Source organism: Colletes latitarsis, chromosome 5, assembly GCF_051014445.1.
Source record: "Colletes latitarsis isolate SP2378_abdomen chromosome 5, iyColLati1, whole genome shotgun sequence".
Classification (NCBI taxonomy): domain Eukaryota; kingdom Metazoa; phylum Arthropoda; class Insecta; order Hymenoptera; family Colletidae; genus Colletes; species Colletes latitarsis.
In genome coordinates, this window is record NC_135138.1 from 38,469,939 (window position 1) to 38,492,143 (window position 22,205).

At 45.9% G+C, this 22,205-nt stretch overlaps 2 protein-coding genes across 9 annotated transcripts; both read right to left on the reverse strand.

Annotated features, from left to right (window-relative positions):
* Positions 1-331: 331 nt before the first annotated feature.
* On the reverse strand, positions 332-10,253 carry LOC143341781 (uncharacterized). Of its 2 annotated transcripts, none has more exons than XM_076764987.1 (4): positions 9,983-10,253; positions 2,838-2,935; positions 2,482-2,685; positions 332-1,030 (listed from the first exon to the last, which is right to left on the reverse strand). In XM_076764987.1, the coding sequence occupies exons 1-4, from the start codon at positions 10,057-10,059 to the stop codon at positions 525-527; spliced, it is 885 nt and encodes a 294-aa protein (XP_076621102.1). In that variant the 5' UTR covers positions 10,060-10,253; the 3' UTR covers positions 332-524. The 2 variants fall into 2 exon arrangements, with proteins under 2 accessions (XP_076621102.1, XP_076621101.1); XM_076764986.1 differs by lacking the exon at positions 9,983-10,253 and adding an exon at positions 4,482-4,933.
* A 2,117-nt stretch (positions 10,254-12,370) lies between these two features.
* LOC143341838 (uncharacterized) lies at positions 12,371-21,196 on the reverse strand. Of its 7 annotated transcripts, XM_076765124.1 has the most exons (13): positions 20,632-20,651; positions 20,114-20,484; positions 19,947-20,018; positions 18,197-18,236; positions 17,929-18,109; positions 17,643-17,797; positions 17,490-17,576; positions 17,112-17,267; positions 16,658-16,855; positions 16,388-16,540; positions 15,072-15,138; positions 14,455-14,538; positions 12,371-14,322 (listed from the first exon to the last, which is right to left on the reverse strand). In XM_076765124.1, exons 3-13 carry the CDS (start codon positions 19,955-19,957, stop codon positions 14,144-14,146), a joined length of 1,311 nt encoding a protein of 436 aa, XP_076621239.1. In that variant the 5' UTR covers positions 19,958-20,018; positions 20,114-20,484; positions 20,632-20,651; the 3' UTR covers positions 12,371-14,143. The 7 variants fall into 7 exon arrangements, with proteins under 7 accessions (XP_076621239.1, XP_076621238.1, XP_076621237.1 ...); XM_076765123.1 differs by lacking the exon at positions 19,947-20,018 and having other exon boundaries at positions 15,072-15,132; positions 20,114-20,190; positions 20,379-20,667; XM_076765122.1 differs by lacking the exons at positions 19,947-20,018; positions 20,632-20,651 and having other exon boundaries at positions 20,114-20,190; positions 20,379-20,393.
* Positions 21,197-22,205: the final 1,009 nt, after the last annotated feature.

Consider the following 22,205-nt stretch of genomic DNA (forward strand, 5'->3'; position numbering starts at 1 on the left):
GCAAACGTCCAGAGTTTCGACCGACAGTGCGTCCAATCGTTCAATGCAACGGTGTCTTTGGATCGTCTCTTCGTCTCTTTGCAGGTGGGATTCTTACAAGGACCAGCGACGAATGTTATTTGGGAAGAGAATTAATTCCTATCGCTGTTACCATTAATCTGGCCAACTTCGATTCAGACGTTCGATTTCTTACAAAATGTCGAGCGATCCCCATAGCTTCCAGTTGCTATCCACTATTCCTGATCTACTTCGATCGAAACATAGTCCCAGATAGATTTCACAGTTCTCACCAGCAATATCTAATCGCCAAAATCGTAAACCAAATCACAATTCTGTCCAATCTGTTCACTCGCGAATTCGCAAATTTTCTATCAAAGTTTTTCCAAGTTGAACTTCCAGCCAGTCAACCACTGAAACATTTATTCACCAATCCCCCCCATCAAGAGTCCTACTTCAAGTACACCGTATCCAAGGGGCTAAGATTGTTCACAAAGACGCGTTCACAAAAGAGTTCGTGGTTCCTCTTACCACCAGTAAGGTTTCTGCATGTATGGCGGCATGGGGACCTGCCCGGTGCTGGGATAAGCGGACGGTTCCATCAGTTTCGACTGACAAGGCTTTCCGTCCTTTATCAGCAACGGAACGGCGACTCTTCTAGGCGAACATCCGCTCCCGCTGGCTTCCACCCTCTCGGTGGCCGCCCTCTTCGTCTTGTACCTGTGATTCTGGAACCAGATCTTGACCTGCGTGGGCGTCAACCGGATTATCGAAGCCAGATGCTCCCTCTCCGGGGCGCTGAGGTATCTCTGCTGACGGAAACGTCTTTCCAGCTCGAAGGTTTGCGCCTTGGAGAAGAGCACTCGTCGTTTCCTCTTCTTGTGCTCTGTCTCGTGAGGCTGGGTGTCGTTCGTTTGCTGCTCGTCTTCGAAGTCGGCCGATTCCTCCTCTTTGCACTCGTGGCTGTTCTCCTGCTTCGGGGCAAAGGACAGGTCGGAGATCGCTGGGCTGGTCGAGTCTGGCTGCTGGAGCACTGGAATTGGTAGAACGCCTTGGTTATTCGACGATTTGGCGGCTTTCTTACGAAGGATGGACAACGTTTGATCGGAAAGCCACTCTTGTTTCTTTAAATGTCTTTAAGGATCGAATCAATAGACAGTAGACTCCTGTAGAAAGCCTCAACGTGCCACGTAAATTAATTGCTCGCAGGACATTTCGTTCTTGATGTTCGATTAGTTGTAGCAAGTTGTTTAGAATTGTTTCGGACAGTGCGTGTTAGGAACGACGAGCGAGCGTTTGCTAGGAAGACTCAAGAAATCGATAGCGGCTTGCATCTGCCTGCAATCAGCGTTAGGCGTCGAAAGGTGCTAAAAAATGCAGCTGCAGTTCGCCCTCGTTCCATTCTCTTAACGAGTCCAGCTTCTAAACGGTGCTCATCGAGTTAACGATCCAATCGAACATCGGAATTATCGTTAATCGATAGTCACCAGTTTAGTTTCATGTAACAATCCAGGAGGATAGTTTGATGTAACGAATGAAATTCTAGATTCGTAAAATATTCCGTCGAACGTGTACGCGGTTTAATCTAACAATATTTTGATTAGCCTGGGAGTAAAGTGGCAAATACCACGGTGGCCGAGAGACACGCTAATTTAATGTACAACGACGAATCCCTGCTTCGGCGAGCACACAATACGCTTTTGTGAGCGGTCCCTAAGCTCGCTTGGGGAGGGTGTGAAGCAATATAAAGCCTGGTTGATACCGACGCGGCCTGCTGCACCCCATGGGATCGACTGTATCATTTTCATGGGAGATTAGACTCTACTCGCAGTCGTGATTTCAATTAGACACCCGCCACGGTTAGTTTCGCGTCTTCGAAGGAGATCGAAGCTTCGTTTGTACCCACATATCTTTAACTCGTACGAGTGTGTTAAATTTCTCCTACTCGTTTGCAGGGCCCGGCGATAAATCGGAACGAATTCCCTGGGTGTACGGATTGAGCGACCGCGATTCAGGACACCCTTTTCACGCGTAAATAGGGGCGAAGATCGCGTCCGTGTCCGGTCCCCGATTTCTCGGTTCACGAAGAGGCGAGAAAAAGAGGAGATAAGGAAGAAGAGGAACAGAGCCGATAGGCTACCGGTGGATTTTTTGGGCGTGACGATTCCAATTCATCGAGGACCCACGAGGCAACACGCATCTGTCCTCGAAAGGACATCTGTCCCCCGGTACGGGCCAATCGCCGAGTAGCAGCTACAAGGACCTTTTATAGGACCATTAGATCCTGCTTAGCCGACGCGGACCAATTGTAGGGTGTTAAATAAATAAGGGTTTCGAGGTGTCCTCCCACCATGCTTCCTCATCAACGTATATTTGAGCGAGTCTAGCGGACCGCGAGCTTTCGCAAATTCTATCATGGTTTGTAGAAATATGGCTTCTTTCGTAAAAATTATTCATAGATAGAGGAGATATTTAATTTCTCACCGTTTAGTTCTTCCAGAGGCTGGGGCAGGGTCGTGGGTAACGTTGGACCAGCCGGCCATCCTAGGAGCCCTGGCGGCGGGGGTGGAAGGGTCCCTCTGTTCAGATTCGCGTACAACGCGGGTTGCAACATGGCCGTCGTGTGCTCGAAGAACTGCTGATAGGCCGACGGAACATCGTTTGCCGTTGGAAGGACCGTGGTACTCCCTGTAACCGAGAATCGAACAAGAAACGGTCAGACGTCTATCGATCCTGGTCCACCCTCTGCCGTAATATCTTTTGTACCAAGGGATTTTTTTTCTTTCCGTTAATAAATGAATAATAACGATAACCGTCAAAGGCTACTCATTTGCAATTACCTTGGACCTCCGTTTCCTCCTGGGACGGTTTAGCGTCGAGCTGCAGGATGTCGTGGATGTGGAAACTCGTCCTGGGCATTTTTATGCTCTCCAATATTCTGCAACAGCGAAACGTCGAGAATATAACGAACGGAACTCGGCGAAGATACTGGCTTTATTACTCGTTAAGCAAACTACGAAAATATAGTACGAGTAATTTGCAAACGTAAACGAACTTTGAATCGCCGACGAGGAAATTGTACGAGTTCGTCGGAGGAGACGAAATTAAATTTTGTTCCGCACGTAGACGAACGGCTGTTGGTTTTTCAGGACCCGGAAGGGTTGCACCGGACATTCGCGAGTCGAGAAGTTGCGGTCGGAAGGGGTGGTTTCGAACGAATCAATCCAATTTCCGAAAGTTTGGAGACGTCGCGCCGTGACGAGCGTCAAGAAGCCAGCCGGACCTTTAAGACCAGATTAGACGCGTCTTTTCCGTCAAAGGGCAGGCCGCTAGAAGGATACCTGCAGTTTTTCTACCAAACAACCTGTCCGGGCACAGAAGCGAATTTCGGACCTAGCAGTTTAAGCCAAACGACCTATTATCGCGGCACGTTCGGCCACGTTCCTCCATGAAAGCCCTTTCTGCGATTCCTCCGCATTTCTTCGATCGACCCTCGATCTCGAAAGATCGACACACGCTCCAACGTAGTTCAAGAAATGGAAGAGAATACTGCTACTGCGAGGGATTCTTCTCTTTCAAGCAAAGTGTGGGAAAGTTATCGTCCGAAAAAATCGTTTAGCGTAGCCAATGTTCCTTGGCTATACGCGAGAAAGATTTTAATGAAAAAAGTTACGAAGGGTCGTCCTATTTGGAGGCTTCCGGCGGGAAACGAACGATAACTGAAACGTTTAACGAAAGTTTAACCAAAGTAGTACCTCGAACGATCGCATTTCAAGACCATAAGTAGTTTGTTTAACGCGATCCAAGCTCGTCTGTCATGCGTTAATTCTTAAATCGTCGGCATTGAAATCACCAGCGATTCCAACGTGTAATTAAATCATCGTGCGTTCGATGTACGGTCGCTTCTGTTTTTCTTTGTGAGATACGAACGTACGCAGATCCGATCGACGTAAAAATCGAGAGGAAACGCGTTTCGATAAGCCGCGATACATGTCGCCGAAGCCACGTGCAAGAATTCGAGGGCCATCAAGATCTCGATGAGATTACGCGACGGCTGATTTATCGATGGAATTATCGAGAGACACCCCAACAACTTTTCGTTTCGTTTTCATCCTATCTCGAACCCATTTTCACACCGTTTTTACAACCCTTTTCAAAAGAACCGTGAGATGAAACATATTTTGGCTACGTCTAGCCGGGAAGGGAAGAGTACATTATATTGGGAGCGAATTAAAAGAATAATCGTGAGGAGTTTTTAGAGATAAGAAAAGTTTGCGATTGGCGACCCGTCCGAAACTTTGCAAGGTTCGTTCCCCATCGCGTCGTGCTTTCCTTTAGTCTACTAGCACTTAAGCTACCATCTACTGCGATTAGTTGTTAGATCTACTACTTAATCGTGCTCGTTCGCGAAAGAGTTTCGATAGAGGGGCGATCGAGTAAGAAGCTTTGTTACGCGTGATAGACGGTTTTGATGGTTCGTTTACCTATTATTGAAAGCAAGGTGGCTGTACCAGACGTGATTCAAGAGACTGGTCGGATAGGATAGCAGCGACCACGGCAGAATCTTATTCTTGTCCGCCATTTTGAAAGGGGTCTCGAAGAGATGTTTAGCGGCGTCGGTACATGTTAGGAAACGTCCTCGTTGGTTCGCTCGAACCCGAATATAGTTCCTCTTTAATTCTCTCCCTCGAGTTCTCTCTCACTCTGTTTTATCTTTCTTTCTACCCCTCTGTCTTAGCGTCTGCTCTCTATATCTCTCTCGTACCTTCTGTTTACTTTTCACTCGTCCACTTTCGTCCCTTTCTATTCTGCCCCGTGCGTGGTCACTTTTCCCCAAACACCGTCACTCTGGGCTACCGAACTCCCGTGATTTCAACCCTCACTCGCGCACATCCCTTTCCGGCCCACGGAACGGTTCCCCCGGGTTCATCGTACACCCGCGAATGTAATCGCGAAACGAAACGTTCCGGTCGACGGCGATGGCGGCGGCGCTCGGAGGATCCTGGTCAACGTCCGAAGGGTGGAAAGGTCGCTCGCGACTGACCGAATTCTTCGCGACGAACCGACGACGCCCGGGTCCGACAGACGCCTGGAGTCCTTTTCCCAGAGGCTGAAGGGCTCTCCTTGTACTTTTTGAGTGTCCTCGACGAGCACTTGACGGCTAGTGTTCCCTACCTCCGCGCAGTTTCGCCCGTCAAGCACCCTCGAATCCGAGGGCGGATCTTCGCAGGGGCGGAGATTCCGAGCTCACCCCTCGCGGCCGACCCAAGCGACAGTCCACCCCTCTCGGGTGCACCCTGGCTGGCTGGCACTCCTCGACGATCCACCGACGAAAATTTCCGCGACGCCAGTCGTCATCCCTTCGGAATCAGTTTCGATCGTAACCGGCTTCCCCGGACGTACTATCCTTTCCAAAAGTTACTTTTTTTACCATAAAGCTACCTATTCGCGGAACAGGGTCGCTAAACGCAAACGAGAAACCGGACATTTCGTTGCTACGAGGCTTCGGTGTTCGAGGGTCGTGAAATTTAATAATTATAGCGATGTTTAGAGTCCAAACCTGAAAGCTATTACGACGGCGGATCTACTTGGATTCGAGAGTGCAGCGTAGCAGAAGGGTGAATAGGAATTTATCGAGACGCGAATCGCGGTGGAGGATCGACTCGAACCGTTGCGTGTTTCCACGGGGTGGAGCTTGCGTTCGACCAATGGGAGCACGGCGACCGTTTCGGGGGTTGATTTCAACCCTCACGGCGGACCGACCAATCGGCTGGCTCTATCGATCAGTGCTTTTTACACCGAGAGCATACTTTACGTCGAGTGTTAATGCGAAAGAGCATTAGCGGTGCTTTTACTGTGTCATTTCGATTTTTTCCCTCCTGCCTCTTCCGCCAATTTTAGGCCACTCTCTCCACCCTCCCGCCCCTTCGCAACCGAGATCTATCGATACTAGGAACTGGGTTAAAAGCGTTCTCGGACGTCGTCGCGATCGTTGCACGATTCGCGCACCAACCGTTTCGCGAATTAAATTAATCTTGCGTACAGGTGGCTCGAAACCGAGGTTAATAATAATATAGCCTGTCCATCTTCTCGAACGAATAAATAAACAAAGGAAAACATATGTATATACTCGCATAAGAATAGAAATTCGCAGTTTGTTCGAGGGTTGGCTCGATCGTAAATAAACTAGAACGTTGAGCGAACGCCAACCAGATTCTCCATCGTCGTTCTATCGAGATTAGCGTTATTCCGCGTTCGTATCCATCTTCTATCTAGCTAACTATCGACTAAAAGGTGGCCTCGATTTTCAGAAAAATATTACGTCCACCCAGCACGAATCTATTCCCATCCCTTATCGAGATAAACGTTTAGACTTGATACCAAGTACGCGACCGTAAGTACTACTTAACAGAGATATACACTATCAGGAGGCGTTCGATCTTCTATATTTTGCCAGGTCATTCCGAACCAAAACATTCGAACCTGAACGCAGATACAGGGCGACTAAAAAACCGGTGGCACAAGATTTACAGCGTTATTATGTAACGCGCATAGGGGCCAATTCTAAGCTATCGAAGCTCGTCGATAAATCTCGAATACGAGACCACGATCGCTTAGGTTCTGACAAATGGATCCCACTCGAAAACTAGGACGAATCGTGCCCTATTAAATTGAACCGAGACACAATAGACCCGCGGATCCGACGAGGTAAATGGTCGCCAGGACAGTCAGAGGAGCACGAGGAACAGGTAACGGACAGGAGCGACGATGGACCGGGTTTCCGGTTTATTCATCGCGGCCTTTGTACGTTCCCTGGCCCGGCGAAAAAGTCGAAAAGTTCGGAAGAGGGCGGACCTGACCTTCCTGACTTTTTCTCGCGACTCCTCCGGGATTTATAACGCGGAAGCAGATTTCCACGTGAAATTAGGAACGTCTCTTTTCCCTTGGGCGAAAGAAAAAACGATTCGACGACTGAATTTTTGGCGGAACGCGATAGAAAAATGCCAGAGAGATGGAACTGGTATTTCGAGCGACTTCCGTAGCCAGAAAATGGATAGTGTCTGGAATTTTCGAGGAGAAAAGCGTCCAAGGGAGCCCGGCACTCGATCGTCGAGGGGCCGTAATAATTCGTGGCACGATCCCCTCGACATTTTCAGTCGGCGAGGAAAGCACGACGATTGCACGGCGAGGTCCGCCGGTAAAACAATGAGACGCAGACAAATTGGGTTGCGTGCTCGAAACAAGTTGGCACAGCTATCGCCAAACAGTCGTGGGATCCTGGCAAATGTTGCTCGATTGCCCCGGGAGCTCCAACTTCTCTCGGCTGAGTTCTTTTTCTCCCTGTTTTCGCCCGCCGACGCTTGGAGTTTCCAGGACGGTCGACGAGTGGAGAACTCGTCCGGGGAAAAATTACGAGAGCGTCTCGTTGAATTCGATTCTAACCGAGTTAGAACCGTCGCGACGCGGAAACGAGAACGCCATCGCCGGCGCCGGTTCTTCTTTCGCGTGTTTTTCGTCTCGATGAAAATTTAGACGAGCTCTCCACTCGAAAAACTTTCCTCGATACGAGCGACTAGCAATTTTCCGACGCCGTTTTTAAATCGTTGGTGTTTTATTGCCGCCAGTGTTGGGTCTAATTGCTTTACCAGCTGCCCGGGTCGAGTACTTACTTTTCCCTCTTGCCGAAAGAGACGTCCCTCGTCCCTTCAAACAGTGGATTAACTCCAAGTCCAGCCGATCTGGCTTTTCTGGTTTATCTCGGACTCTCTAACAACGAGTTTAAAACGCGTTAACTGTTCCGAGTTAATCAGCCAGCCGGGATTATCTGGATTTCGGGCTCGAATCGTCTGTCCTCTTGCAAAGACTTTAACAGGGGGGCACCGACGAATCGTTAATTATGCGTTAAATAGCGAAAAAGTATATTTCATATCGATGAAATAAATCTTTAGAATTTTGTTAGAGTTCTCTGTGGCTCGATAGCTAGAAGTTTTCGTTGGGGGGACACCTTTAACGATAATTGTCCAGGGAACAAGGAGCACCGGTGCTTAAAAATTTGTCCAGTCCCCGGTGTAAGGTCCACTCGACTCTCCACTCGAGGTTGGCCGGTTTCGATAGTCAAAGTCTAGTGGCACTCGAGCTTGTTGAACATTCAGATTCCCCACTCGCAGCGACGCGGCCATCCCATTCAAGACGAAGGTCCCCGTATCCGTGGACCTGGACGGTAAGGACCCGAGGACAGGAAATTTTTCGACAAATGTTGCGCCGGCACGTAGCGGCAATAAATACGGACCACGGGAGCCTCAGGTGTTTGACCGACAGGTACCGATATTGTAATGGTAATGGGGGATAGGCGAAATAACTCGTAAATGGATTCCACTCCATTCACGGCGGCACGTTTCACCCTCGACACCTGAATCTTCGAAAAACGAACTGAAACATCAAGTGGCCGCTCGAGAGCCGTTGCTCCCCGTTCTAACCAACATCGAAATTCCGAAGCAAGAAAGACGGTGTCTGGATTTATTAATAAACGAATTCTACCGTAAGGAAATTCCAAGATGGATCGTTTGCATCCACGATTTTACAATCAGGGCCACAGCTTTCGTCTATCGGTTTTACCATTTGTGAATATTCGATTCCCCGAGCCTGTAACGTTCGTTGTAACTATTCTCCGGCATCGGTGGTTCTCGGTTCGAGCTCGCAGGTAGAAACGCGTTTACGATTAATCCGAAATTTATGGTGGAAACCAACAGGTGTTGGCACTTCGGCCCTTTCGGTTCTCGCGTGTGTCCGGCACCGTGTAACAAGGCGTACCACTCTATGCCCAAGGATTCGCCTAACCGATATGCGTGACTGGCTCTTAAACGTTCGCTTCCGGTTTCCGGTGTTATCCGCCTAATCAGATATGCTAATCGCTATGGCGTTAACGGTATCGTTGATTTTCCTCCCGATTGCCGATTTTTCTCTCCTCGTACGTTACTCGAGCCATCGGATTCCACGGAACTTGGATTCTTGCACGCAAACGGCCGTGGAAGGTGCAAGATATTAGAAACGATAACACGGCTCTAAAAGAAACTAGAAAACTATTTGCTCCTCTCGATTAAGGCCAGCGAAAATGTCCCAGGCGCATCGGTACAGAGATCGCGTTTCCGATAGAAACGAAAAAGTCGTTTCGATCTCGACACGCGACCTACATCCGTCCTGATCGTTCGATGCGATCGTTTCTATTTTTCCATTTTTTCCCCACTTGGCGTCCCGTGTGATCAACGATTAGATACACGCGATAACGCGAAACGAACACTCCCACGCAATTTCTTTGGCTCGATGCTGGTTCTAATCTCGAGGCATAGAATTTCGAATTTCGATTCTCTAGAAATACTCCATTATCCTTAGGCAATCATAAACTTGTAAATTTGAATTTCGGGGGAGCGGGAAAAGCTCGTAGGACCGGTGAATACTTTCTACGACCTTAGCAGGACTGTACAGAATGGTCGAGAACGTGAATGGAGGTGCAGTTGCTAGTCTGTGCGTCGAATAACTTCTTAAATGTTTCTTAAACGACGGCAGTGGCTAGTCTTTAACGAGCCGTGCAGAGTTTGGGTCACGTTTGGCCCCGTGGCTACTGCAGCCAAAGAAGACGGGGCCTTCTCGAGAAAGCTTCCCTGAAAGAGGCTTCCCCGAAGCCCACCCGTCGAGCCACCTACTACGAGACGTACTACGTTCATTCATGACTCCGGGATCCGCTGCTCCATTGTAAGCCAGTTCATGAATGAACGTAAAATTCCATTTTTCTGCCGCCACGTTCCCCTACTATCCCCCGTCTAAAATTCGTTTTCAAGGGTTTTCTGGGGCCTCGCCACCTCGCACAACATGGCCGAAACGACTCACGGTGACTGAAATTACGTTCCATACTTCTACCAAAGGGTTTCTCTATCGTTATGTCCGAACTAGCCACTCGCGACGAAACGATTCGTCCATAAACTCTTACCTGTAATCGTCCTCCACGTAATCTGGCGGAAACACATGCCAGGACGCGTCGTAGCACTCGTCGTATCCGTTTGCCATATTTCAAACACGGGTCCTTCTCTTCGTAAAACGCGTCGTTACCTGTGATCTAGGCTCTCTATCAAACGCGAAACCGGCTGATCTTTGGTGACGAGTTCATTCGAAGCGATTTTTCCTCGTCGACCGTACAAATTCAACTTCCACGAGCGGTTGTTTCTCAATCCTTTCGACGATACGCGTAAACGATGATTTTTCGCATGTCTGGTCCCGCGGATATCGAAAACGGAATTTTTCTCAAAGACGCGGGATCGCGGAAGGCACGATCGATGATCGACGAAGAGCGTAGGATCGTCGATTCGTCCAATCCGTAATAGGTACTCTCACTTACTGAGAACTATACGAGAATATATCGATCACCTATATATTGTATCAAAAATATGGCTACCAGATAGGAGCTCCGGCAACGTTATCTGTTTGATAACACCCTATATAGATTAGTTTGACTACTGTAACGTCAGACAGTCCCAAATGATATCGACTTTTCAAAAGGTTCGATATACCGTGGCGGCAGAAATTTTATAACAAACCGATTCTCGCTGATCTCCGATTAAGTAATTTATTGAAATTACGGTGGAAGATTCTTGCGATTATAACGCACAAAAATTGATTAAAAAAATACGAAAGAACAATTCTAACGGAGCAAAGATCGATCGAAGAAAATTTCCGACTCGTTGACTTTCGTTTCATTTATATAATTAAATACCGTCGATGGTGAGAAACAAGAGCGACGCGGTTTTTTAAAGGAAATTTAAAAATACAAATACAAGAACAAAGACGGAGGTAATAGATCGCCGTATCTTTCACGCGTAACAATTCCACGGTATCTCGGACCAATGACGGTGATCTATGTTTCTATGCTAGTCAGACACACCGAGATCTCGATAGATACGCACGTGTATATACAATGTTTGCTGTCACTGTTATTGCTATCTGGTAATTTAGATTTTGTTACAAGCTTATACGTGCTTACTCGCGGACGCCAGTAATTAATCAGAGTAGAACCCTAATTATCATGATAGCCTTTCGCTAAAAATCCGTGCGTTGTTTCCGTTTTACTTTTTAGAACGCAATAAACCTTTGTTGTTCGACTCTCGTAGAATTTTTAAAAGAGAATGGCATCTCGATTACTATCGACCCTATCGAAATCCATAAGAAAAGTTGCAGACTTTGGTTTGCAACAGCTTTTGCTGTAAGAGTAACGATAATCGAGACGAGGTGATTTACAGATTTCTATAGTTGGAGAGTCACTCGTAGCTGTCAGTCGCACGTGGTTGTCAAACGTCAATCTGTCGCCGGGTCTAAATGTCAAGGGTGGAAAGAAAGTTCACGGCTGATAACCAACTAATTATTGCTACTCGACGGTCGGATGTACCTTACAATTTGTTAATGACAAGAGACCCTCGAAGTGAAGTATCCAGGCTTAGCCGACAAGTGCTACCGAACAGAGTCTGCTACGAGTGCACTGATAAAGCGAAACATTTCCTTCCGTATCAATATTTATTATGCAACCATCCCCGATAAGCATACTCGGTTTTTCAGGCAAACTGCACACGCTAAACGATTATTCGTACAATTGCAAGAAGGGTAACGTCTCGAGCTACCTCGAGGAGCATCGTGCTTTGTTGGATCTTGGAGATGACTGCATTCCCGACTGTTAATTACGTCGTAAACTACTATGGAAGACTATCGTTATCGAACAATCTTTCTTAGCGAAATTGCGATTGTTGGTTTAAACCTTACAATCTGAAACTGTTGGACGATTCGATCGATGTCTGCGTTCAACGGTGTTCTTATAATTAAAAAAAGTCAATGTGGAACAGAAAGTCCGTCTCACGGTATCGGAAACGAAAGAATAACTTAATTAAATGGCACAAGTTGAGAATATAATAATCGAACGGCGCGATTAATAAAGTAGAAATTCATATTGTATGCATAGTATAGGATGTTAATAGTTTACAAGGATCGGTGAAACGGTCACTTACAAGCTTTTCTTTCGTTCCATTTCTAGGACAGTGTAACGCACTTATCTGTCCATCAAGCACACGCACGGCATATGGGCCGTAATCTCTATTTATCGTGATTCACGATAAGGGGTATTTTTTTCGCAAGAACGAACGCGCCGTATCGATATTATTAACATCGTGGACAATAAAACGTCGCGTCGGTTTGTTACATTGTCGCGCGTACCGTGAATTTTTCAAACATTGTTCTCTATCGAGAAAAGTTTTAAGTAAACGCGATTAATGGCGCAACGTTCTTCGAATCACGATATAAAGGGTGTCGTGAGGCTAGAATTTGAGAAAATAATATCTTCTAACACGTAATTTAAAGATATTTTAATAAAGTATAAAGAATCGTGCTTAACAATCGAAGATTAGAGTAGAAATAACTGGACGGGAAATTGTCTGTGATCGCGAGGAAGTCAATTAACACATTGTCAGACCAAATTCGTGAAACTTTCTACAGAGATCAACATTTTCTTTTTAGACGATTGGATACCAAATTAAAAATTTGTCGTGATAATTATTTTGGCAGTCTTACTAAAATTCTTAGATACTTTGAGTGTCAAAGCACTTGATTAATATATTTAAAATTTCCTTAATAATCATATGAAACACCATAGACTAACGAAAAGAAATTCAAACTTTGAATTTGTTTTTTCTTTTCTTTTGCAAAGTTAATCGAGTTATTATAACGAGTTTGATTTGATAGATCTAACCCCAGACCTGGAAATTTATTACAGAATTAGAAAATCGAGTTCAACACTTACTACTAACAAGCGTCTTAAATTAATTACAAAGTTACAATTAATACACTTTCCGTTATCGAAATCGAGTAATGAAAAATTAATTCTAATTACGTTCGCGTCGACTCGCAATTAAACGTTCGGTTCTAGTCAAAACAAGTTAACTTCCTTTCGACCGAAGGTTACACGAAATATGTATATCGATTATGTCATCGTGGTGTACGCAGTTATTGCGTTCGACGACGGATTTCGTAACGCAAGAGACGTTAGATTAAATAATTTATTAATGTAAAAGTTAATTGTACATCTATAGCGATAACCATACAAGTTGGCCTCGCGCGATGAGATAATCGTACGTTCGTGAAGCGCGAGATAAAGTAAACTTACGAATTTCCATTCCTTCCATCCACTCGTATACTCGTGAATCGCCGCGTTTCGAACGATGGAACGGAATGGAAAAAATAATTAAGGGGATGAACAAGATGGCTGGGCGAAACTAGCGAGATGTAGTATTTTTTTCCAATCATCCACGATCGCGCCTTCTTGGAAGCTGCTACCGTATAGTTTATAAACATAATACGTAGTAAACAACGGTGTATCGTATTGCGTTATCAGAATGATTTTGCTCGGAAAAGCAACGAAAATGTCCGTCAAGTTTCCAGATAATCGGAGACTATGGAAACGTGAATGTCTTTTTGTAAAAATAGCGTGGAACAGCGTGTGAACATAATTATCGAGACCGATCTAAAGCTAGTTATTATTGATACGATATGAAATTAAACATCCGATTTAACGAACGCGAATAATTGCACACTATGGAAACACGAATGTCTTCGGCTTCTTCTCGTAGTACACGGGCATGCAACAGGATAATAATAATAAACAAAGAGTTTACGAATACAATAACGGAGGGCACAGCTTTGCGATTTCCGGTTCGAGAAGTCGTATCGACGATTGTGGTAGAAAGGGCGACCGAAGAGTGCCAATTTTTCGTAGTGTTTCTTTTGCGAGAAACGGTAACGCGTACGGTTCGTTTGAAATCGTGGTCGATAACGGACGATAACGTAGTGGTATCTCCGGAAGCGTAGTCGAACAACGCTAATCGCGCAAAACATTCGATCTTGACCGTTCGATTAAAACTCTGCAACCTTACCGATAACGTTGTTCCTCGTGCGCGCTACATGTACCCAGAAGGAGCATCGTTTCGTAAGACGACTCGCGACCAAGAGGGCTCGTTTTACCCAGAAGCCCCCGGCGACGCGAGGAACCGTCGACGACCGTGCACCGAGCGAAAGCGTTTCACTCTGCTCGTTTCTTCGATCGAGAGAACCCTCCGGTCTATTTGGCGTCTCTTCGACCCGGCTTCTTGCGAGAATTGCTCTTTTTCTCCTGATTGCCCGGCGCGTGATCCCTCGCGTTGAAGCCTCGCGGCTGCGACGGAGCGTTGCTCGACTTGCGATTCGACCCCTTGTGCTCGGTGACCACCCCGTTCGTCACTTCCGGCGTCGGTGCTGGCGCTTGAAAACCAGTAGACGCGGATGAAATTTTAGTCTCGCGAAAGCGTAGACAGAGTTTCATTTGTTCACGAATCGAATCTGTACCCCAGTTACGTGGGACCGTGTTAAATCAAAGTCTTTTTAGCGAAATACCTGTTGGCATGGGTGGCAAAGTGGAATTTACTTCCCCGTTGATAAAATCGATGGTGGTACGGCTGGTTGTTTGCAGCTTCGACTCTACAAAGATAGAAACGATCCTCGTTATTACAATCGGTTTCGCGTGGCTAGCGCGACATCGGCGTCGTTCGTTGCTTATTATAACGATCGAATGCTGTTATGCTTATTAGCGAAAATCGAAACGACAGAATGAATTCCACTTAACTTTACCCGTTATACAATTCTGTCGAATCGCAGATAGAATCACGGTAGTAGCGATTCTATTATTCTAAAGGAATAACTGTGCATTGTTCTACTACGTCGATCGTTTTCCCTTCGAAAATAAGTGAGTCAGGACAAGGCCGGCGAGAAGTAAAACAGTCTGCGAGACTTTTAAACGTTTCCTGTCGGAAATCTTCTTTATTCTAATCAGTCGGATGTTAGGTGTGACAAACGATTCATCGTACCTCATCGGCTGAAAGAGCGGCGCGCTGAAACGATCTGGTTGACGGGAACGGATTGTTCCAGCGAACCGCTCGTGCAGCCGATGGGCACGTAAAATGACCAATCGTCGTCCTCGTGGTATTCCTTCGCTGACGAGTAGATGGACTCACCCGAACTGTCCACGCGACCGATGCTGGATTCCGTCTCCTCCGTACTCTTCGCGATTGCCTCCTGCAACTTGTATAAACAACAAATATATTAGCTTGTCCCGCAAACGATGCTCCAATCTCAGCTTTCCGATCGTTTCGACTTTCTAACGCTACGCAACATCAGAACTATATTCGTCCATTGTTGAACCAACAACGAATATAGCCGTCCATCGTTGAACGCCTGCCGACGTAGTTTACGGTACTGAAGGAATATAAATCTTTACGCGATCTTCCGTTTATTTTAATCAGCATCCTCTGCATACCAGATACAACAATATTCCGTTGGTATAAAGCAGAGTTATAATCGACAAAGTTTAAAAAAATAAAACGCATATCGGTATCTACATCTAGAAACGGTTCGCGTATGCCAGAACGATGTAAATATATTATAAGGCATGTCGGTGCGGTGTTACAGCCTCAACTATACGATTTATTTTTACAGTTTATCGATTGATAATGGATACAACCAGCCATTCTTTTTAATTGCGTTCCGAACGTCCGAGTCTGTAAATTGTACGCTGATAAAGCGGTGTATACGACGCTAATAATAGCCAAGCGAAAAGAAATAATATTGAAAATTTTGTTTAAATACTACGGTTACCGCGCGTGAATCGTAGGGGAAAGAGTACGAGAGCCACCAGTAAACAGAACGGTCCTATATTTACATCCGGTTGTTCGTAATCAGCACTGTTTCTCGTAATTAGACAATTAACGAACAGTTTTTTTCCTCGATGTATGGCAATAAACGCGGCGGCGCCGCACACGTTCGTATCGAGAAGCGATGAACTATGTGTCCGAACTTGGCGCTTCGAACAGCTATTAACGCGAGTTTATCGCTTCTAATTGTTTTCTTGTAACGTATCGGTGGTAAAGCGAGTGTCACTATTTCTCGAGCGTTTATTGCTGGCCGCCCCGCGACTCCTTTTTCTCTCCGCTTGTTTTTCAAATTCGCGATAGAGATTGAGCATCGTTCGTATGTTTGTTAATTTCATCGGTGAAACGCGCGATTGATCCAACTTATCGTCCCCCGGTGAACTTTGACCAGCGTCCGGAACGCGTTACTTAAAATCCCAAAAGTTTTTCTTTTCTTAAAATCTTTAAACCTGACACGAGTCTTTATTTCATTTAAAAACTATTGCCGTCGACTCGACCTGGATCATTTATTCGTCATTTCCGCACTAACCACCTACGCTCGATCGCCTCTACTTAGAAGTGACCGCGTTTAACAGGAAGTACGTGTAATGTAAAAAGAAAGCAGCTGCGAATATTGCCTTTACCTTATCGAGAGTAAGCGGCGCGGGCTTCTCTTCGAAACTGTTCTTAATCTCCTCGCACTCTTTCTGAACGTCCAGCACTTCGGTCAGGGACACGTTCTTGTCCACCTCGTTCTCGTTGCTGGACGTGCTCGAATCCGTGACACATTCGCCGGGCTGAAAGGTTATCGAGCTACCATCAAACTAGAATTTCAAACTCACAGTTTCAAAGAGAACCCTTTCTTTCAACACGTACGAAATAAACGAGGTAGCAATTAAGCCGACTTCACTTACGTTGAAGTCGGAATCGTCCGAGCTGTTGTCCGAAGTGTCGTGCAACGCGATTTTGTCAAGCCTCGCTTGCAGCGTTTCGTTCTCGGAATCGTCGCTGCTTTCCTCGTCGGAGCTCACCTGAGAGTACTTGCGCTTGATCTCCGCGTGCATAGGACTTCCGGCGGATTCCGTGGTCGATTTTTCGTCCGGCGTTGCTGCCTGCAATTACCCAGCACGATCGTAGTCGTCGAACAATTCATCGATCATGATGGTAAAACATCAATCTGATCAGTGACGCGCGAACAACTATGATTTCTAATACACAAAGGGACACAGGACGGTACATAAAAGGACTTTTAAGACACGAATATATTTTTTACAAACTTTATCGCAAAACCTATATGGCCTTAAACAGCCGTTGGTCGTTGAGTCTCGGTTTACAGACGACGTGTTTCCGTGAAGCTGTTGTACTCACCGTTTCGAGATCCATGCCGGTTATGCGAATTTTGGTCGGCGGAGGCGACGGCGACGGCGACGACTTGGACGTGTCCAAGCAAGATAGCGTCGACAATGTCAATCTGATGGATCTGATCAGGGCCTTCTTGGCCTCGATCATCGTCAATCTCTTGTCCTACATCCATCACCGAGACTATTATCGTGCTAAGTTTAATTAACTGTCTAAGGACTGACCGAATTGGAGAGAGGATGTCGAATGGTTACGCTAAACGTTAACTGCGGGGGCGGAATTTCACAGACGGTGCATGCTCAAGATTTAACCATAACTACACGGTTTGCGGGATACAACTACACTCAATATCAATATCTGTACGCATATAAAAGTCCATCGATTTACCTTGTTACTCATTTTGCGCCTCGCAGACTTTACCGCCTTCAAATTCAACGCTCTTAATCGTCTGCGACTCTTTTGCACGAACTTTACCTGAAAATTAATTTTAATACAGTGCCAATGTCCTCGTTCGGTTTTATCGCGATGAAAATTACATACCACTCCACTCGATTGTATTTTTGGGTAGCCCAGGACGAAGGCGCCCACGTTCAATCCAGCTCTGACGATACGCAACATTACCAAACTCGGCAGAAATAGAATCCAAGGCAGCGGCCTTACCAGCTGTATTTTCCCAAATACTTTTCCGTTCTCTTCTGCATCGATAAACAAAGAAAAACCGACCAGGAATTTTATCAACGACGCGATCTTTCATTCTCCAATCGCGCTTCGTTTCTTTTATTCTACGTATGTATATTCGTTTATTTGAGAGGGTTCGTCGACGTACCGGCGTTGATCTCCTGGGCTGGTAGACTCCATTGCGCGGACTTCTCGACCACCCAGAGGAACGAATCGACGAGTTTGAACAACGCCTGTCCCACGAAACTTTGCGACGCTGTGACGACGCCCGACTCCAGAATGGACGAGAACGTCCATCCTGTTACACCTTTCTGTGGCTTGGGCCCCGCCTGATCGATTTAAAAACGGAAAAAACATTAAATAATGATAACCAAACCCAACGGATGGTATTTATGGTAATACGATTCGACACTCACGACGGACGGAGATCCTTCATTCTCCATGTTCAAGATCACTCTGAAAATAAAGGAAAAGGTGGTGTAGATTATTATTGGCCGAGCCACGTATTCCAGAACCTGGTAACTCCAACGATCTTGCATCGCTAAAATCACCTGGCAGGTTTCAACGAAACTTTCTCGATTTATATTTCTCAAGCCGGACTGGGAAACGTTTCGCGTCTCGTGGATGCATTTTTCCCCAACCTTGCCTACGACGTTTTCGACTTTGTACCATCGAGGAACGTATAGTTCGTTGACGGGTTCGTGCAAATAAAATCCCTCTCCGTTAAGCCGCAACGAGTCGGTAATAAATAAACAATAAGAAATGCGGCGGTGATAATTCGCTATCGAGAAGGCATGACCTCGCCGTATCGCCCGAAGCGCAGAAACTCCCATCATGGAGTGTTCCCGCTGCAAAACGCAACGCTCTAACGACCAAATAAAAAAAGAGACCTTTCGACGTCCACTAACTATCCGCCATTTTCGTTTTAACCGGCTACGATGTGGACGAAATCGAAAGATCACGGTCCTAGCAAAATGTGACACGATCCATCCACCCACTACTCGATTCAAAGGTTTACGCTTGATAACGCAAACTTAAATTTTCCATTGCCAATTCGTAAAACATTTTTTCTATTTTTACCCATCGACACTGTGAAATCTGATGCAACAGGTACAAGCGTAACGAATTCGAAAAAATATACAAGATGAAAGATTACTTGTTCCCGAACAATTCCTGCGAGAAAGTACTTACAGGCACACGCGTGTAATCCTAAGAGATTCGTGAGTCAGTCTGTAGGAAGCGTGTCACCCCACCGATCGAGAGTCGCGTTAAATTTCCACTGAAAATCGCGTCTCCCCGAACGGAGCGCGTGTTCGGCCACCATTTTGCGTCCAAGTTTATCTACCGCCGTCCGAGCGAACAATTCTCCTTCAATTTCGTATTCCAAGATACCTCGGCTGAAAAATTGTTCGCCGCGGACCGACGACAAACAAGCAACAAAAGTAGCGGCAATAATTTTGCTATCGAGGAGGCGTGACCCGGTGTTATCCGCCCCGGGACTCAGAGACACTCGTAACGAAATAAAAATTACGTCTTGACGCGTACAACGGAAACAGAAGCACCCCCCTAGTCGATCAGGGAGGGGAGGGGGCCGATTTCGGCAAATAAACAAATATTGCAGCCTATCGAGGCGTACTGTCAAACGCATAAAAACTCCCGCAAGATCGGAATCAAAGAATCGTCGCCATTTTGGACCGAAACAGCTCTATTCCTATTTTATCTAATATTTCGTGAACCATCGATCGTATTAAAAACATAGTTATTACGGAGATTGTAACATCCTACTCGCACTTTGAATAACTCAGACATTTTACAACTACAACGGTGTGTCGCACGTTATTGGCACGTATGCATACGTGGAATAGAGTATAGCTTGGATTTCGGCACAAATAGAAACAATGGGTAGTGGACACAAGACACGCAGACTGATATAATTCGGATGTAGTTGTGTTGCGTACCGTACCCAAACAATCTTGTTTCTCAACCTCAAGGATCACACATACAAAGTTGAGCAAATTTTATTTACTCGTAGAATATTAGAATTATCAATAATACGAACGATACCTTTTCCGTAGAAAATGTTGCGCCCTTTAATTTTAGTTATATCTATTTTCCCCGTAAGATTACCGGTTCCCGAAATATTTACGAAAAACCATGAAGCTATACCTGTTTTCCATGATGACGGCTATTCCTCGTTTCTAATCCCTCTGGACTTCCCGTATCTTTCGACAGACGACTCTAACGAATTTCAAAACGTTACAATTTCTTCTTTTCGAGCGAATTTCGTCCATTAGGTTCGGACGATATCGAATATAAATTAAAACGAGACTCACCGAAGCGTTGGTCGTTCGACGATAGCATCGACACGCGCTGCTCGCGACGAACTACGCTCGCGGAAACTTTGCGAGAACTTGTTTTTCCGTTGTTTAGGTCGACGGGGACGAACGTTGGTAGATCGAAATCGATCGCTCGAATTCAAAACGGTTTGTTCGCGAGTTTCGACCAAACAAAACACAACGTACAATGGGAGAAATATTAATACAAAGTATACGCTTTGGTGTCGCGAGTAAAAGGTCGATTAAATTATTCGGAAGAAACTCTACTTACGAACTCGATGCACTGTGCGATTGCAGACGATAGTACTTGAAAGAGTATCGCGATCGGAGACTCCATCGAACCGTGTCTCGCAGTGGATCACAGTGGTCTAGGGAGCGGTAATTTTTGACAAAAATTAAAAACTTTATATTTGAAATGCATAATTAATTTCTGTATCTAATGATACAGTTACCCGACAAACGTAATATTTTCGATCCTCGTTCGATAGGGGTAAAATATTTCGTCTAGGAATTACCGCTTTCCAGAACACCGTGCGGTCATCCGAGCACGATCGACGAATAACTGGTATCGACTGGCACACGCATCCCGAATAGCGTGGAACAAAACCGCAGATCGTGCTCGTAAAAATCGGATTGCATAACTGCTCGGAATATGTATAACGTTACTGTTCGGTCGCGAGAAACCGCGGACAAACAGAGGAGGAAAAACCGGCCGGTGGATAGGTTTGGTTGGTCGTCTCACCTGGTCCGTGGACAGGGTACGATCGACGGTCGGCTACCGGTCAGCGGCCGATTCACGCGAGGTCCTTCAAGGGCGATCCTACCCGTGGTCCGAGGAAAATTATGACCCTCGAGCAGCGCGCGTAATGGAAGTTTCGACTGGTAGTCGCTGGAACGACTGAAGGAGGAGAATCGTCGATCAGCGAACTTTTGCCCAACGCCGGCGTATCTCCGTGGTCTCTTCGCGATTGCGCACGTTCATGGCTACCGGCGAACGACGCCGGAGAATCTGTTCGCTTCTCTGATTTCGGGCTGCATTCTCGAAACGCCGCGTCCGTCCCCCCGAATCTTTGCGCGAACCTCCAACGAATAATTCCTCGGTTTCGCTACGATGCAATCGCAATTGGAGACTTATGTTTGTCGAAGCGTTAGATCGAACATGAGACTCTTATCTGAACGTGCACAAGCTAGTGTTCTGTGTGTGTGTGTGTGTATGCGCGCGAGCGTACGCGCTCTAGGTGATGGATATTGCCGATTGCACGCTTCCCGAACGTCGGTTTTTATTAATCAAACTCGATTCGATCGAGACGCGTTCGACCTCTGATCAGGCCCTATCGCAGGGTGGACCATTTGACCCGGCTCTCATGCTCGCAGGTAGTGGTGGGACTTTGAATCATATCGTGCGTTGCAACACGAATATCATTGTCGATCTTAAGAAACTCTTCATCGCCCTGGGAATCTTCTAAACGTTCTCACAGACTTATCTTCGGGAGCGCTGCAAACATATTCTCTATAATGCATCCAAACCTCTTGATCTTTCTCTTGATCTTTGATTAATATATTTTTAAAACGAACCAACAACTTACGAAAATATGACTTTCAATCATTCCAAGAGTTTTAAATCCCACGCTGCTTGTAATCTCGAGGTATCTCTTCCTCCATCGAAAGCTTCAAAGTCTCGAATCTTTTCCACTTCGTTCGCGACTTTGAACCGTTTCTTACAAAAGTTACGTAAACGCATGAAACTGGCGAAACAGTTTGAAGTAGTAGCAAAATTGAAAACGTTTAAAACGTTCAAGCTTTCGAGACACTCGAGATTATGTTAGTTTCGGGACAGTATCAAGATGACTGGAAGATTCCGATGTGCCCGACTTGAAGCCTAAAATTTACACGAACAAATTAATTATGAAATTTCTTGGCTCTTGTGATCTGTTTACGATTTGGTAATACTGATGATTTTTGGTACAAAGAGTAGTGTTTCGTCTCGGATCTAATAGTCGGAGTCATCGGTAAGAGTTATCTAACAGATTCAGCTTTAGACCGCGACGATATTAATCGGTTGAACGATCTCTCCGAAGCAATTATACAC